General features: G+C 42.8%; 2 protein-coding genes across 3 annotated transcripts in view; one reads left to right on the plus strand and one right to left on the minus strand.

Moving 5' to 3' along the window:
• Positions 1 to 5,429: 5,429 nt before the first annotated feature.
• On the minus strand, positions 5,430 to 8,427 carry LOC139558724 (cytochrome c oxidase subunit 6B1-like). Of its 2 annotated transcripts, none has more exons than XM_071374091.1 (4): positions 8,280 to 8,427; positions 6,919 to 7,040; positions 5,883 to 5,983; positions 5,430 to 5,621 (listed from the first exon to the last, which is right to left on the minus strand). In XM_071374091.1, exons 2-4 carry the CDS (start codon positions 7,022 to 7,024, stop codon positions 5,568 to 5,570), a joined length of 261 nt encoding a protein of 86 aa, XP_071230192.1. In that variant the 5' UTR covers positions 7,025 to 7,040; positions 8,280 to 8,427; the 3' UTR covers positions 5,430 to 5,567. The 2 variants fall into 2 exon arrangements, with proteins under 2 accessions (XP_071230192.1, XP_071230191.1); XM_071374090.1 differs by having other exon boundaries at positions 8,308 to 8,422.
• A 60-nt stretch (positions 8,428 to 8,487) lies between these two features.
• LOC139558722 (voltage-dependent calcium channel gamma-6 subunit-like) overlaps positions 8,488 to 14,900 on the plus strand; it is a 55,493-nt gene continuing 49,080 nt past the window's right edge. Inside the window, exon 1 of the mRNA XM_071374089.1 lies at positions 8,488 to 8,646. The gene's annotated coding sequence lies outside the window, so the exon portion shown is untranslated. The remainder of the gene's footprint in view (positions 8,647 to 14,900) is intronic.

Genomic DNA, 14,900 nt, shown 5'->3' on the forward strand with positions numbered 1-14,900 from the left:
ACCCATTCCAGGGTGCCCTGCCCTTCACAAAGAAAAGAGAACTCTCCCCGGGGCTCCCGCCAGCTTCTCCGGAATCAGTCGCGTTACCGCACTGGACGCCTCGTGGCACTGTCTCCGCCAGTCCATGGACAATCTGAAAGTAGTTTGAGGTCAGTAGGTCACATCACCAAGGAGCTATCGAAATTATAAAGTTGACTAAATTCATGTAAAATCGTGTAAGATGAAAATGGACAAACTAAAGAGTGTGCAATGTGTAGGCCCACTGAGTGTTCATTCTGAACCCTGTTTGAGGTCAGTAGGTCACATGACCAAGGAGCTGTTGAAATTCAAATGTAAAAAAAGTTGGTACTTTGTTTACGCTCCCTAACTAATTCAACTAGGAATACAAAATGCTGCTCACATTTCCACGTTTTATTGTCCAAATCGTGAAATAAGAACTGTGCAATGTTGTGCACAATTTTTCCAACATCATGACACTTATTTGGAGTCTGTGGCTCAAGTGGTTTGAAAGCTATTGAGGTTTGAAAGCGCGAATATCCGTCAAATATCCGACCTGAAACTGTCTTTACCTCTGTAAAATTTGCTGTAACAATGTATTTGAGAGACAAGTGTTCATTGTGCAAATGCATTTATATTTTCAATAAACATTTTCTATAAACATAGTTTACACGTTGTCAACTGTATATGTACAGTATGTGAATAACTCACGTCAGAGAGATTGGTAAAATGCAAGCATAATCCTTTATTCAGGTATTACATGTTACAGGTTACGACATCCTAATCAGACACTCATAATGCACCTGTTTATATATCCTAGATAGGTGCCCCACTAGCACCATCTCTGGGTTGGCATTATACTCATTATCTTAACATCTTCCTTTTCCTATATAATTAGCTCGAGCACTACATACCATTTTAATACCACAGTGAAAATACATATTTACATTATCAACACCTTGTTTTTTATAAGGTAAAAAAAAATATTGTCCATCTCTTAAGGGAGATAGTGCCCGTGCCGCAGGGCCGGTCTTATGTTAGCCCTTGTCAAGTGTGTCACATTGGTAGCATAATGGGCACCTCTGGGAGCCTCAGGTCCTCTCCTGGCACCTCTGGGACGTTGGGCACCTCTGGGATCCTCAGGTCCTCTCCTGGCACCTCTGGGACGTTGGGCACCTCTGGGATCCTCAGGTCCTCTCCTGGCACCTCTGGGTCGTTGAGCACCTCTGGGATCCTCAGGTCCTCTCCTGGCACCTCTGGGATCCTCAGGTCCTCTCCTGGCACCTCTGGGACGTTGAGCACCTCTGGGATCCTCAGGTCCTCTCCTGGCATCTCTGGGACGTTGGGCACCTCTGGGATCCTCAGGTCCTCTCCTGGCACCTCTGGGTCGTTGAGCACCTCTGGGATCCTCAGGGCCTCTCCTGGCACCTCTGGGACGTTGGGCACCTCTGGGATCCTCAGGTCCTCTCCTGGCACCTCTGGGTCGTTGAGCACCTCTGGGAGCCTCAGGTCCTCTCCTGGCACCTCTGGGACGTTAGGCACCTCTGGGATCCTCAGGTCCTCTCCTGGCACCTCTGGGTCGTTGAGCACCTCTGGGATCCTCAGGCCCTCTCCTGGCATCTCTGGGACGTTGGGCACCTCTGGGATCCTCAGGTCCTCTCCTGGCACCTCTGGGTCGTTGAGCACCTCTGGGATCCTTAGGTCCTCTCCTGGCACCTCTGGGTCGTTGGGCACCTCTGGGATCCTCAGGTCCTCTCCTGGCACCTCTGGGACGTTGGGCACCTCTGGGAGCCTCAGGGCCTCTCCTTCCTCTTCCACATCTTCCTAAAGTTGTGGAGGCACGGTCGGCAGAGATAACTGCCCTGGTGGGGTCTTACCTGTCTCCTGCCCACACTATCCAGAGGATATTCACAGTCTTCCCATGTAGCCCTTCTGTGCCCTATGCTCTTCTGAACTGGGCGTATGTCCTTCCGGTTCCTTCGATACTTTCGTCCCTTTACTTCCACTTCACATGACCTTGCGCTGATTTGCCCTATGCGTGTGCCGTGACTCCATGTGGCATCCCTGGAGTGAGGTGACAGGAGCACTTGTTTTATCACAGGCAGATGTTTTTGCATGCTGGTCATAGTAATGTTTTGACTTGTCCTGATGTGCACGTTGGTGTGCCTGAACATCCCTAATGACCTTTGGTGCGAGGAGCTTGGGAGCTGTTGGCAACAGAGAGCGGGAGTGTCTAGACATTAAGCTCTGCACAGGACTGCTGCCGAAGCCCTCTATGGGAGTATTTACCCGACGCCAAAATGGCTTGCCACACATCTGTGCCTTCCTGCATAGCCTTTGCTATTTTCACTGCTGACTCCGCCTTACCATTACCCTGACTGTGGTAGGGTGAAGAGGTCACATGATGGAACTCCCAGGCTTTTGAAACCAAAGCAAAGTCTTGACTCATGAACTGGGGCCCATTATCCGTAACACCACCACTGTCAGGTATGCCAAATCTGCTAAACTGCTGCTTACAACAGTCGATGATGCAAGCGGCTGTTGTGTCAACTTCTCCACCTCCCAAAAATCTGAATAGTAGTCCACTATAATCAGAAAAGGAAGATTCTTTACTGTGAACAGATCCATTCCCACTTTAGACCAAGGACGTGCTGGTACGTCATGTTGGTGCAGCGTTTCCTTTTGCTGCTTAGGTAGATTAGCATTACATATACTGCACACAGCCACAACATGTTTCATTTGTTGGGTCATGTTGGGCCAGAATACTGAGTATCTGGCTTTCCTGAGACTGACTTCGACCCGAGTGCCCTGCATGGATACGAGAGAATCATCGGGCGTAGAGTTTCTGGCACTACCGCCCTATCGCCTTTGCAGACGACCTCTTCCTGCATTGTGAGTTTGTCTCTGTATGTCCAGTAGTCCCTTACCAGGATGGATGTACTCTTTGGTGACCTTCGTAATGACACTCTGTTCCTCCATTGAATCAACAGCCTTTAGTATCTTTTCCTTCAGTGGAATGGGGATTCGGCGGGGGAAGCTGTTGAACTGGTCTAACAGCCTCATCTACCACCAGGTGGAGCTCACCTGGCAGAGCCCCCATCCCTTAAAAAACGTCCTCAAACTCTTTCAGTATTGCCTCTGAGGAGTTCAAGTCTGATGGAACCTTTTGTTTTTCTTGAGTGCTGACATGATGAACAACATGTTGGTGGTTGAGCTGTAGCAACTTAAGCTTTTCTCACGTTCCTGCTGAAAGGAGAGGCTTTTGGAAGGTTTTCACCACTTGGAACTTTAGCACGTTTCCTCATCATGATTGGCTTGTAGTTCACACTCCCCTACTGGTGTAATAACCGAGCCATCAAACAGCCTTAGCCTTGCCTTGCTTGGTTGTGGCTTTGCATCTCCATCACTTACATAAAGTCTCTGTAGCCAGGTATATTGACAGTTGAGCCACTGTCTAGCTGGCATTTGAGTGCTGCTTGGATCATAATCACAGTTATCACACGTCAGTGGGGCAAGCTTTACGTTTGTAAACCATTTATCTTTGCCACTTTGAACAGAATTGACATCTGTCATGTATAGCATGTCCACTTTTCTTCATCATCATTTTGATCACTGCATGTATCCTGTTCTAGCAGTTTGGCAGGCTTACTTTGTCTGCACACTTTAGCAAAATGGTTATTTTTTCCCATGGAATTTGCATACAACCCCATATGCTGGGCATTTGGCTCTTGCGTGTGGGCATTTGGCTCTTGCGTGTGTTGATCCACAGAACATGCACCTATCTTCAGAATTTTCCTGCATTGCATTACTGTCCAATTATTTAAGTTTCCATTTTTTATCGACATGGCCTCTGTATTTGTTCTGGGTGGCATAATTGACAGATTCTGTCTGTTCAGAGACAGTGGTCATCTTTATTAATTGGATCTGTGTCTGTTCGCTTGCTCTGCATATATCTATGGCTTTAGTCAGCGTAAATTATGGTTCGCGCAGCATACTTGCTCTCATCTTTACAGCCAATCACAAGTCTGTCTCTGAGCATTTCGTCTCTTCGAAATCACATGAATCAGACGCAGCCTCACAACATATTGACCAGACGTCTCTGCTTGAGTTTGTTCACGTGTTAAAAATGAATCTTTCATAACTCTCATTACGAGTGGGTTCAAAATGTCTTTGTAAAACGTCAAGGATTTTCTTCGTTTTTTTTTTCTATCCTCTTCCCCATTTCTAGATAACGCTGAAGCATATGGCACTCTCTTCCAATAACGCTAAGCAGTATTGCCACTCGCACATGCGGTTCTTTTTTAAAAATGTTATCTAAGACGGTAACGATTTCATAATTCTCCCACTGACCACTGAAAAACAACCAGTTTTGATACAAATCACCTTTCATGTCCATGGCGCCTGGCACCGGAATTTGACTGAGAGATATTGCAGTCTCTTCGTCCTCGCTCAATTCTTCCAATTGTTTGCCTTTATCGGACGATTACGTTGTCCACAAACCGTATCCTCTGTTCCGTAGCGCTTGGCTTTGGGTTTATTTCTCTGACACCATGTTATGTGAATGACTCACGTCGGAGTTTGGTAAAATGCAAGCATAATCCTTTACTCAGGTATTACATGTTACGACATCCTAATCAGAAACTCATAACGCACCTATTTATATATCCTAGATAGGTCCCCCACTAGCGCCATCTCTGGGTTGGCATGATGCCCATTATTTTAACATGACAATCTAAGCCAAACCCGGCTGTTTTTCCCCCATAGTTGCGCACATGTTGGTTTCTATACAGACTACTTCTAGGACCTACATCTACTGTAGCAGCATTTTAGTCTACATACTCTGACCTGGTCGGCTACCAGGTGTCATTGTACTCTGTGGTTATTCACATTCTCTCGTCATTATTGAGTATTCCTGAATGTATACTGAACAAAAATATAAACACAACATGTAAAGTGTTGGTCCCATGTTTCATGAGCTGGAAAAAATAAATAAAACGTTTCATACACAACTAATCTAAAATGTTGTGCACAAATCTGTTTATTGAGCATTTATCCTTTGCCAAGATAATCCATCCACCTGACAGGTGTGGCATATCAAGAAGCTGATTAAACAGCATGATCCTTACACATGTGCACCTTGTGCTGGGGACAATAAAAGGCTACTTTAAAATGTGCTGTTTTGTCACAACACTTGGCAATTGGCAAGCAGACAGCAGGAATGTCCACCAGAGCTGTTGCCAAGAATTGAATGTTCATTTCTCTACCATAAGCAGTCTCCATTGTTTTAGAGAATTTGGCAGTATGTCCAACCGAATGTCAGCAATTAGTTTACTAAATTCTATTGTACCTTTTTAATATACCAACCTATCCTGTCTTGTGGATTAATTTATGGGACTGTCCAACACTAAACCACCAAAGTCAGCATGACCAAATATCATCACGACATTAAAATATTTATTAGTCATTTTTACAGAAACATCAAAATGCTTGACAGAGACATTAAGATGTGCATAAGGGAAGTCGGGGAAAAGGACACGAGATCAGCGGAAGAAGTCATGGAGTGTGTCCATTTAGATTTTCCCGGGGAAACTTCCAGCTTCAACCTGATCGTCCCATTTTGCCACCTTGGAGCAAGAGAGAGAGAAACTCAGTAAATGTCCCATGGCAGACAACAAAATGGCATAACAGATGACAATTGAGAAAGGAAGAGGGGGAGTTTGTCTTGAAACTACTAACCTGCCACATCACCTTTAACCTTGCATTACTTGATGACTGGCACCACTGATTTAAATATAAGTCTCTTCAGGGGTACATATACATTAGTGTTCAACACTAACTGTAGGGCAGTATGGTGCAGAGAGAACCATTTAACTAGTGACACATACCCAGCTCAAGGGACACAGGCTTTTGTAGACTCTCTGGTACCAGTCACAGGGTGCCACATCCTGGCCTTTGTCTGACAGAGCCTTGTTACATCTGTGGAAGTCTGGACGGAAGAAGGGACATATGTGCAGAATAACGTCAATGCATATGAACTGACCAAGGGAATATTTTCATAAAATTTAGCCCATTAAGTGCCAGTATTCTACACTTAATACACAAGGATCGTTCAAGTATTCAAATAACAATAGTAGTCAATAGCAATCTGACTAGATGAGGAGGTCTCATTATGGTGAGTGGCAGTTGTAAATGTCAGTTGACAATTAAGGTGTTCACATTGTACTAGGCTACACAACTGTAAATTAATTTGTAAATTAACAAATGGCCTAAATAAAACCAAAACATGAATCACAAATAGGGAAAAAACTAAACCGTGGGTGCCCATTCTGCATTTGGGTTAGTTAACTAAGCATTCACGCAGGTAGCAGAATCAACGCAGAAAAAGCCATTCGAGCAAGTGAAACAATTTAAATAAGTGAACTGTCACGGACGGACATGAACCTGGCAATAGCGTTACCTGCTTTGGTTAAAGCTCAAGTTGAATTCAGCAAGTGCCATGGCAACCACCCACAGTGGGTCTGACTCAAAAGAACATGGGGACTATTATCATTGTAACTACAAGACATATTGGGTGAATGTAATGATAGCCATGTCATGGTGTTTTGGATGATAATCGATGCTGTGGACCTTATTCACAGCGTGACCTAAATCGACCAACAGAGTACCCCTTGTCACATGTTATATGACTGCCAACCCTAGCCGAAGTGGATTCATTCTTCAAAAACCCTTATTTAAGCATACATTGGTTTAGCATAGAAAATAACTTTGCCTGTGAATGTATGAGATGCCTGAGAGATTTGAAGTATTTGAATAAGGTCTATGGTTTGAAAGGACAACAGCACCAGAGCCATATAGGCCTAAACATCTCTGTGTACGGCTTTGAATGGCAAACAACAAGGTAGAGAGTGTGGTGGTTGTTACCCAGATAATTCTGGAAGCAGTTTCGGGTCTGGTTGGTGTTGGGGAACCGGGCATCAAAAGGAGCCGTTCTGTAGTTCTTGATCTTCTCTTCAATTACGTCAGACATTTTGACTGATTTCAATCTGCAAAACACTCATACTAATCAAAACATTGAATAACACAAATCTCAACCAATTTGCATAATCACAATCATCCTTGCCTAAAATGACATCAGAATACTTGCAATTCGAATCAGGCTAGCAGCTTGTAGTCCAATTCTACTTCCTTAAACATGGACCCAATTGACATGTCCTAGTGTGATTAATCAGGCTGTAATACACACTTAATATGTATATCCAGCCTGAGACATGTGTACAAAATCATGTAAATGTTGTTTACAAGCTAGAATGAAATTACATTTGAACATACTCAAATTTGAGAATCTTCAGGACAAACCGCAGATAAGCGGTAAAGTTTAAAAAAATTATTTTATTCAACATTCTGGCTTGTAAATTACATTTATACGATTTTGTCCACAAATGTTTCATGCTGTATATACACCAATGAATTGTGTACCACAGCCTGATTAATCAGTCAAGACATGACCTAGCTCCTACCCTTGGCCTGCAATAACTGCGCTTATGCCAGTTTTCACAAGACAATTTTTTTTCACTTGTATTTATTCAGGGTAGCACAATTTAGACCAGGGTCTCTTTCACAATGGTGCTCAGAACAAACTTAATAATTAAATTAATCAATAAAACAGCAAAATTGTACTACAGGACACAGCCGATAGACACACCACATCTCAACAATACAAATAAACCCCGACAATCACCCAAACACTTGCAAACCGCAGTGAATTCATCCCTCGTCAGTGTTCTAAACTGCCCAAAACTATTCACTGAGGGATACAACTAACTACCTAACGTTACAGCTTTTCTACGTCCGACGTAGCTAGCTGGCGCTGGGTACTAGTGCATTGGCAATGCATTGAGTCAATGTCAAAGTACTAGCAAGCTACTTGGCAGATAATGTGTATAGCTAGCTAAACTAGCTATGCTAACTAGACATCGCTATCCAACTAGAGGTAAATGGAAAGTTGAGTAATTTGACTAAATTAGTTAACATGCAAGACGAGATTGTTAGCCATCTCACTCTTAATAAACTAGTTAGCTAGCTCATAAATATAGACTAGCACAGGTGTGCTTATAGCAATCTGTAGCTAGCTAACGTTAGTCGTCTCCTAGCCAAACAGCCACATAAACCTATTATTCACTTCTGTATGACTGTTAATGACGACACAAGATCGATTGTTCAAAATGTCGCGCATCTTAGTTCACAGAACAACAATATTTTATTAGCTAAGAAAGAAGGCCTACCTCTGCGCTAAATGTCTGATAAACTGACCTCTTGCCGTGTCCTCTGAAGAGCGTCAAAACGCAACGCATGATGGGAGAAAGAACATAGTGCGGTGCACCTGCAGGACGAACAGCTTCTCTAAGTTTTCAAAGACAGCGCACTACTGCCTCCTGCTGTAAAAAAGCAATACTATACAAATACAAAATAAATCAAGACCTAAAAGATATCAAAGATGGTGAATAAATGGCGATAGGCCGTTTACCATTACCATAGGCCGTTTACCAGTCACGAAAACGATGGGACGCTTCAATGGGGCAGAAGTCAGTGTGTTGTAGTGATTCTGGATGATCAGATAGCTAACGACAAGAAACTGCAATGTTGGAAATCGTAAGTAGCTAGTTTCATCTGTTCTTGATACCATGTCTTGTTTTGAGGTGTTTTGACTGATTTCATGTCAATGCTAATATGGCAAAAAAAATCGTTAGTTTAATTAAGAACCAACAACTGTAGCAGTGGAGGCTGGTGGGAGGAACTATAGGAGGACGTTGACTCCAATGCTTCCTATGGTTGTCAAGTTGGCTGGACGTCCTTTGGGTTAGGGTTCGGTTTAAAATTATATTTTAAGAAGATAAATTGTCATTCAAAAGGCACTCGCACATCTGAGCTATCTTTGTTGCAGGTGCATGGTGACAGTTGAATAAGATGAGAAAAAAGAAGAAACCCGCACACTGCTCTTGATAGTACCACTGCTCTTTAATAAGCTTTACGTATCGGCTTCAAGGCCTTCGTCAGAGCTTAATAAAGAGCAGTGTGCAGGTGTCTTCTTTTTTCTGAAGAAGATGAATTGTAGAAATGGGCAGGGTTTATGACTGTGGCTGTGGTAGCTAGTGAGGATGCCTAAAAACACGTTACTTCGATACGGGACTCCCTAAATACAGCTATGACCGGAAGTGACTTTTCGTAGCAGGTAGAGAGCATTTTCGCTAACCTTAACCTAATTCTTCTAACCATGCTAATAAAACTTGAAACGTTACATATCCTGACCTGCTGCATAAGTTCTCCTAACCTGTGACTAAAAAGTCACTTCTGGTCATATCAGAATCGAAGTGGCGTGTTTTTAAGGAATCTCACTTCGATACAGCTACGACTGTAAGTTACTTTTCTTAGCAGGTTAGGAGAGCATTTTCCCTGACCCTAACCCTTTTCCTAACCTTAACCTAATTCTCCTAACCGGCTACATTAATTCTCGTAACCTGCTGTGTAAGTTCTCCTAACCTGCTACAGAAAAAAAGTAATTTCTGGTCATAGCTGTGGCATGTTATTAGGAAATCTCCAACCAAGCTAATGCCAGCCACTTTTATTTTTTCCTCAGTCAGAGAAAGAATATAAGCCTTTTTTGGATCTGAAAAGCTTACTACAGTAGTTACTTTGTTTTAGGATTGTTTGAGTAGATTTGGTCTCTCTGGTTTAAGAAGTTTAAGGGGAAATCTGTTGTTTAAATAATAACAAAGCAAAACCCTGCCACTTTTTTGTAAAGCGATGAGGGATGGGACCTGAGAAATGCTACCTCTTTCAAATTCATAGACAGAGCTATGGATGCAAGGACTGACCATCCATGATACATGTAAAGCTAATTATATGTCATTTTCTAGAGCGCATAAAAAAATAAGACTAATGATTTAAGCTTATGTTGATCGTGTTCTTGCTTACAAATATCTGGGCATCTGGATAGACCATAAGCTGTCTTTTAAAAAGCATGTTGATGAGTAAGTTAAAGTAATTGTCCAGTGAAAATCTCACTTTTAAAAGTTCATATTCTGTTAACTCGTACCCAAATAATGTGGTTGAACCCATATCAAACTTGTATCTCAAATCAGCGGTCTACTTGCATGAATATTTTTAATGACCGGTGTACGCCCACACCATTCTGTTGTTGGGGTACACCCACACCATTCCAACACAGAAAAGCTGCTTTTTAGACTAGATACATTGATGCCTCTCATGCAATTCAAAATATTTATCGAGGATTTATTTGTTGAGGAATGTGATTGTTTTTCTTGAATGTGTTTGTAATTTTGTATTTTTGTATTCCCTTGTATTTTATATTTTGTCAAATGTGTGAAATTGCGAAATGCAGGGCTCCATAGTGAAAGAGACCTTGGTCTCAATGGGACTCCCTGTTAAAATAAAGGTAAAATAAAATTACATCAAAATTATATTTTTTAACTTTTAACCATGTTTTGAGTCTATATATTCACAATTACATTGTTTACAAACAATGGAGTAAAACAAGCTTATATTTTGGGTTCTGATGGGGTATGACAGTTGAGCTCATGAGGCATTCATAAGATACAATGGCTTCACAAAGTATTCAGACCCCTTGACTTATTCCAAGCTCAGTGAGCTTGAATAGAAGCTGGAGGAATCCCTGACCTGGAGAAAGAGAAAATAATGAATAGTTACAATTGGAAATGTTTGCATGCCTTACTATTAGTCCATGTGCTTGGTTATTCAAACTTTGTGGAACAAACTAGAATATCAGTTGGAATTTATTTCCATATCTTTTTCAAGGATGCTCAAATACATTCATATTTTGTTTTGTTTTAAAGACACCTCTTCTACTTAAGCCCATTCTGGGTTGCTTACTTCGGTCATATTGTGCTACCTCTAACCTCACCAAGTGGGCAGATAAGTAATCATTTGAGAGCCTAACCGATGTACATAGTTTAATCTATATTATCGGATGATATTAGCCTTTTACCGGCATATTGATATTGGACGATGATTCTACCGATGACCGATATTCAATAAATGGAATGTAAAAAAGTGAATCTCATGAACAAGGCCCACTGTTCCTAGGCCGTCTTTGAAAATAAGAATTTGTTCTTAACTGACTTGCCTAGTTAAATAAAGGTAAAATAAAAAAATAAATGCTTATCTGATATCAAGGGCCCATTCTCATTTTCATTATTGCCACAATGTAAGAAATCAACATTTGTGGCAATTTCAGAGAACTTGGTGTGGAAAAATGTCACTTTTTAATTTCCCTGCTGTCAAAAAATAAATCGGCAAATATATCGGTATTGGTAAGTTTTGTCCCACAAAAATATGGATCGTTGTCGGACCCCAAAGAAAACATATAGGTTGGGCTCTACTTTCTATGAACCACCGGTGTTATTAAGTGTTAGTAGTACTTGTATAGGATATACACCTATAGCATGTCTCATAGCAAGTCTAACAATTCACTATAAAGTGCTAGAATGACTTTAAGCAAATTGATAACACAGATCGTTCATGGTGAGAAACAGAATCAATTAGAACCAAAAAATGTTCTTTCAGAATCCCCAAAATGTTGGTCAATTAAGTTGGATTTTATATCTATACAGGAACTTCCTCAATGCATGGTAAAATTAAGAGGGAAGAAAACAGTGTTCCATTGGTTGTTAAGTGTCAATAGTCATACTGTATCTCACCGGAGAAAGCATCCGAGCGAAAGAAACAGCGCCCCTCTGTCTCAGTATGTGTAGCGTATCTACAGTTGAAGTCGGAGGTTTACATACACCTTAGCCAAATACATTTGAACTCAGTTTTTCACAATTCCTGGCATTTAATCCTAGTAAAAATTCCCCGTCTTAGGTCAGTTAGGATCAACACTTTATTTAAAAAATTTGAAATAATAGTAGAGAGAATGATTTATTTCAGCTTTTATTTCTTTCAACACATTCCCAGTGGGTCAGAAGTTTACATACACTCAATTAGTATTTGGTAGCATTGGCTTTCAATTGTTTAGCTTGGGTCAAACGTTTCTGGTAGCCTTCCACAAGCTTCCCACAATAAGTTGGGTGAATTTTGGCCCATTCCTCCTGACAGAGCTGGTGTAACTGAGTCAGGTTTGTAGGCCTCCTTGCTCGCACACGCTTTTTCAGTTCTACCCACACATTTTCTATAGGATTGAGGTCAGGGCTTTGTGATGGCCACTCCAATACCTTGACTTTGTTGTCCTTAAGCCATTTTGCCACAACTTTGGAAGTATGCTTGGGGTCACTGGCACGAAGCCTCCAGTGATGATCCAGGGCAAGAAGCCTCCAGTGATGATCCATGGCACGAAGCCTCCAGTGATGATCCATGGCATGAAGCCTCCAGTGATGATCCATGGCAAGAAGCCTCCAGTGATGATCCATGGCAAGAAGCCTCCAGTGATGATCCATGACACGAAGCCTCCAACGAAGGCCTCCAGTCCGGAGCCTCCAGCGACGTTCTCCAGTCCGGAGCCTCCAGCGACGGTCTCCAGTCCGGAGCCTCCAGCAACGAAGGTCTCCAGTCCGGAGCCTCCAGCAACGAAGGTCTCCAGTCCGGAGCCTCCAGCAACAAAGGTCTCCAGTCCGGAGCCTCCAGCAACAAAGGTCTCCAGTCCGGAGCCTCCAGCAACAAAGGTCTCCAGTCCGGAGCCTCCAGCAACGAGGGTGCCCAGTCCGGAGCCTCCAGCAACGAGGGTGCCCAGTCGGGGTGCCCAGCCCCGCAACGAGGATGCTCAGTCCGGGGCCCGCAACGAGGGTGCCCAGTCCGGGGCCCGCAACGAGGGTGCCCAGTCCGGGGCCCGCAACGAGGGTCCCCAGTCCGGGGCTCGCTACGAGGGTCCCCAGTCCGGAGCCCGCTACGAGGGTCCCCGCACCAGAGGTGCCACCAAAGTGGGGTGAGCCAGCGGTGGAGCGGGGTCTGCGTCCCGCACCTGAGCCGCCGCCGCGGATAGATGCCCACCCAGACCCTCCCCTATAGGTTTAGGTTTTGCGGCCGGAGTACGCACCTCTGGGGGGGAGGGGGGGGGTACTGTCACGCCCTGACCTTAGAGTTCCTTTTTATGTCTCTATTTTGGTTTGGTCAGGGTGTGAGTTGGGGTGGGCATTCTATGTTTTGTGTTTTTATGATTTTCTATTTCTATGTTTTGGCCAGGTATGGTTCTCAATCAGGAACAGCTGTCTATCGTTGTTTCTGATTGGGAACCATACTTAGGTAGCCCTGTCTATCGTTGTTTCTGATTGGGAACCATACTTAGGTAGCCTTTTTTCCCACCTGTCTTTGTGGGAAGTTGACTTTGTTTAGGGCACATAGCCTTTGAGCGTCACGGTTTGTTTTTGTAGTGTTTATTGTTTTTTGTCGGCGTCATTCTTAAATAAAGAAAATGTACGCTCACCACCCTGCACCTTGGTCCTCCTCCTTCAACGGCCGTGACAGTTCTAGTTTTGTTTCATCAGACCAGAGGACATTTCTCCAAAAAGTACGATCTTTGTCCCCATGTGCAGTTGCAACCCGTAGTCTGGCTTTTTCATGGCGGTTTTGGAGCAGTGGCTTCTTCCTTGCTGAGGAGCCTTTCAGGTTATGTTGATATAGGACTCGTTTTACTGTGGATATAGATACTTTTGTACCTGTTTCCTCCAGCATCTTCACAAGGTCCTTTGCTGTTGTTCTGGAATTGATTTTCACTTTTTGCACCAAAGTACGTTCATCTCTAGGAGACAGAAGGCGTCTCCTTCCTGAACGGTATGATGGCTGCGTGGTCCCATGGTGTTTATACTTGCGTATTATTGTTTCTACAGATGAACGTGGTACCTTCAGGCGTTTGGAAATTGCTCCGAAGGGGGAACCAGACTTGTGGGGGTCTACAATTTTTTTTCTGAGGTCTTGGCTGATTTCATTTTTGATTTTTCCATGATGTCAAGCAAAGAGGCACTGAGTTAGGTAGGTCTTGAAATACATCCACATGTACAACTCCAATTGACTCAAATGTTGTCAATTAGCCTATCAGAAGCTTCTAAAGCCATGACATAATTTTCAGGAATTTTCCAAGCTGTTTAGGGGCACAGTCAACTTAGTGTATGTAAACTTCTGACCCACTGGAATTGTGATACAGTGAAATAATCTGTCTGTAAACAATTTTTGTAAAAATTACTTGTGTCATGCACAAAGTAGATGTCCTAACCGACTTGCCAAAACTATAGTTTGTTAACAAGAAATTTGTGGAGTGGTTGAAAAACGAGTTATAATGACTCCAACCTAAGTGTATGTAAACTTCCGACTTCAACTGTAGCTAGATGTAGTATGCTAATGTTAACTAGCTGGCCTGACGTTTCGTTGTCCATAGGCTAGCGAGCAAGTATTTCAGCCAGGTAGCGTAGGACAACTGTATGACAGAGTCATAGACCACTTAGGCAACATGAAAGAGGAGGATGGCAGTGGCATTTCTCTACAAGTAAGGTGAGTCAAATGTTTTTTCTACTTGCACGGGCGCGCACACACACACAAATCAGTTCCATGGACATCCACAGTATATTTAGTTTACGTTGATTGGATTAAATAGTTTTTGGTATCTTTTAGTTGTCACTGTATTAGACTAAGCAGAGGTGATTAGATTATGTTGAAATGGTGCTGGAATAGTGGAGGCATCTCCTTTTTTTTGCGACTTGTGGTAACTCTCCGTGGTTCTAAATTAATAGTTGTTTAGTAGTCTGAACATTTCAGAAACATTACCTTGCTTGACAATGCTGTGGGTCATGTAATTGTTTGTTATATGCTAAATGTTTTGTTGACTTCACCGGACAGATTTTGCCCTCCGATTTTGTAATGAAACAAATGTGCGGTTGAAT

The sequence above is a fragment of the Salvelinus alpinus genome, chromosome 29 (assembly GCF_045679555.1).
Source record: "Salvelinus alpinus chromosome 29, SLU_Salpinus.1, whole genome shotgun sequence".
Taxonomy (NCBI): Eukaryota; Metazoa; Chordata; class Actinopteri; order Salmoniformes; family Salmonidae; genus Salvelinus; species Salvelinus alpinus.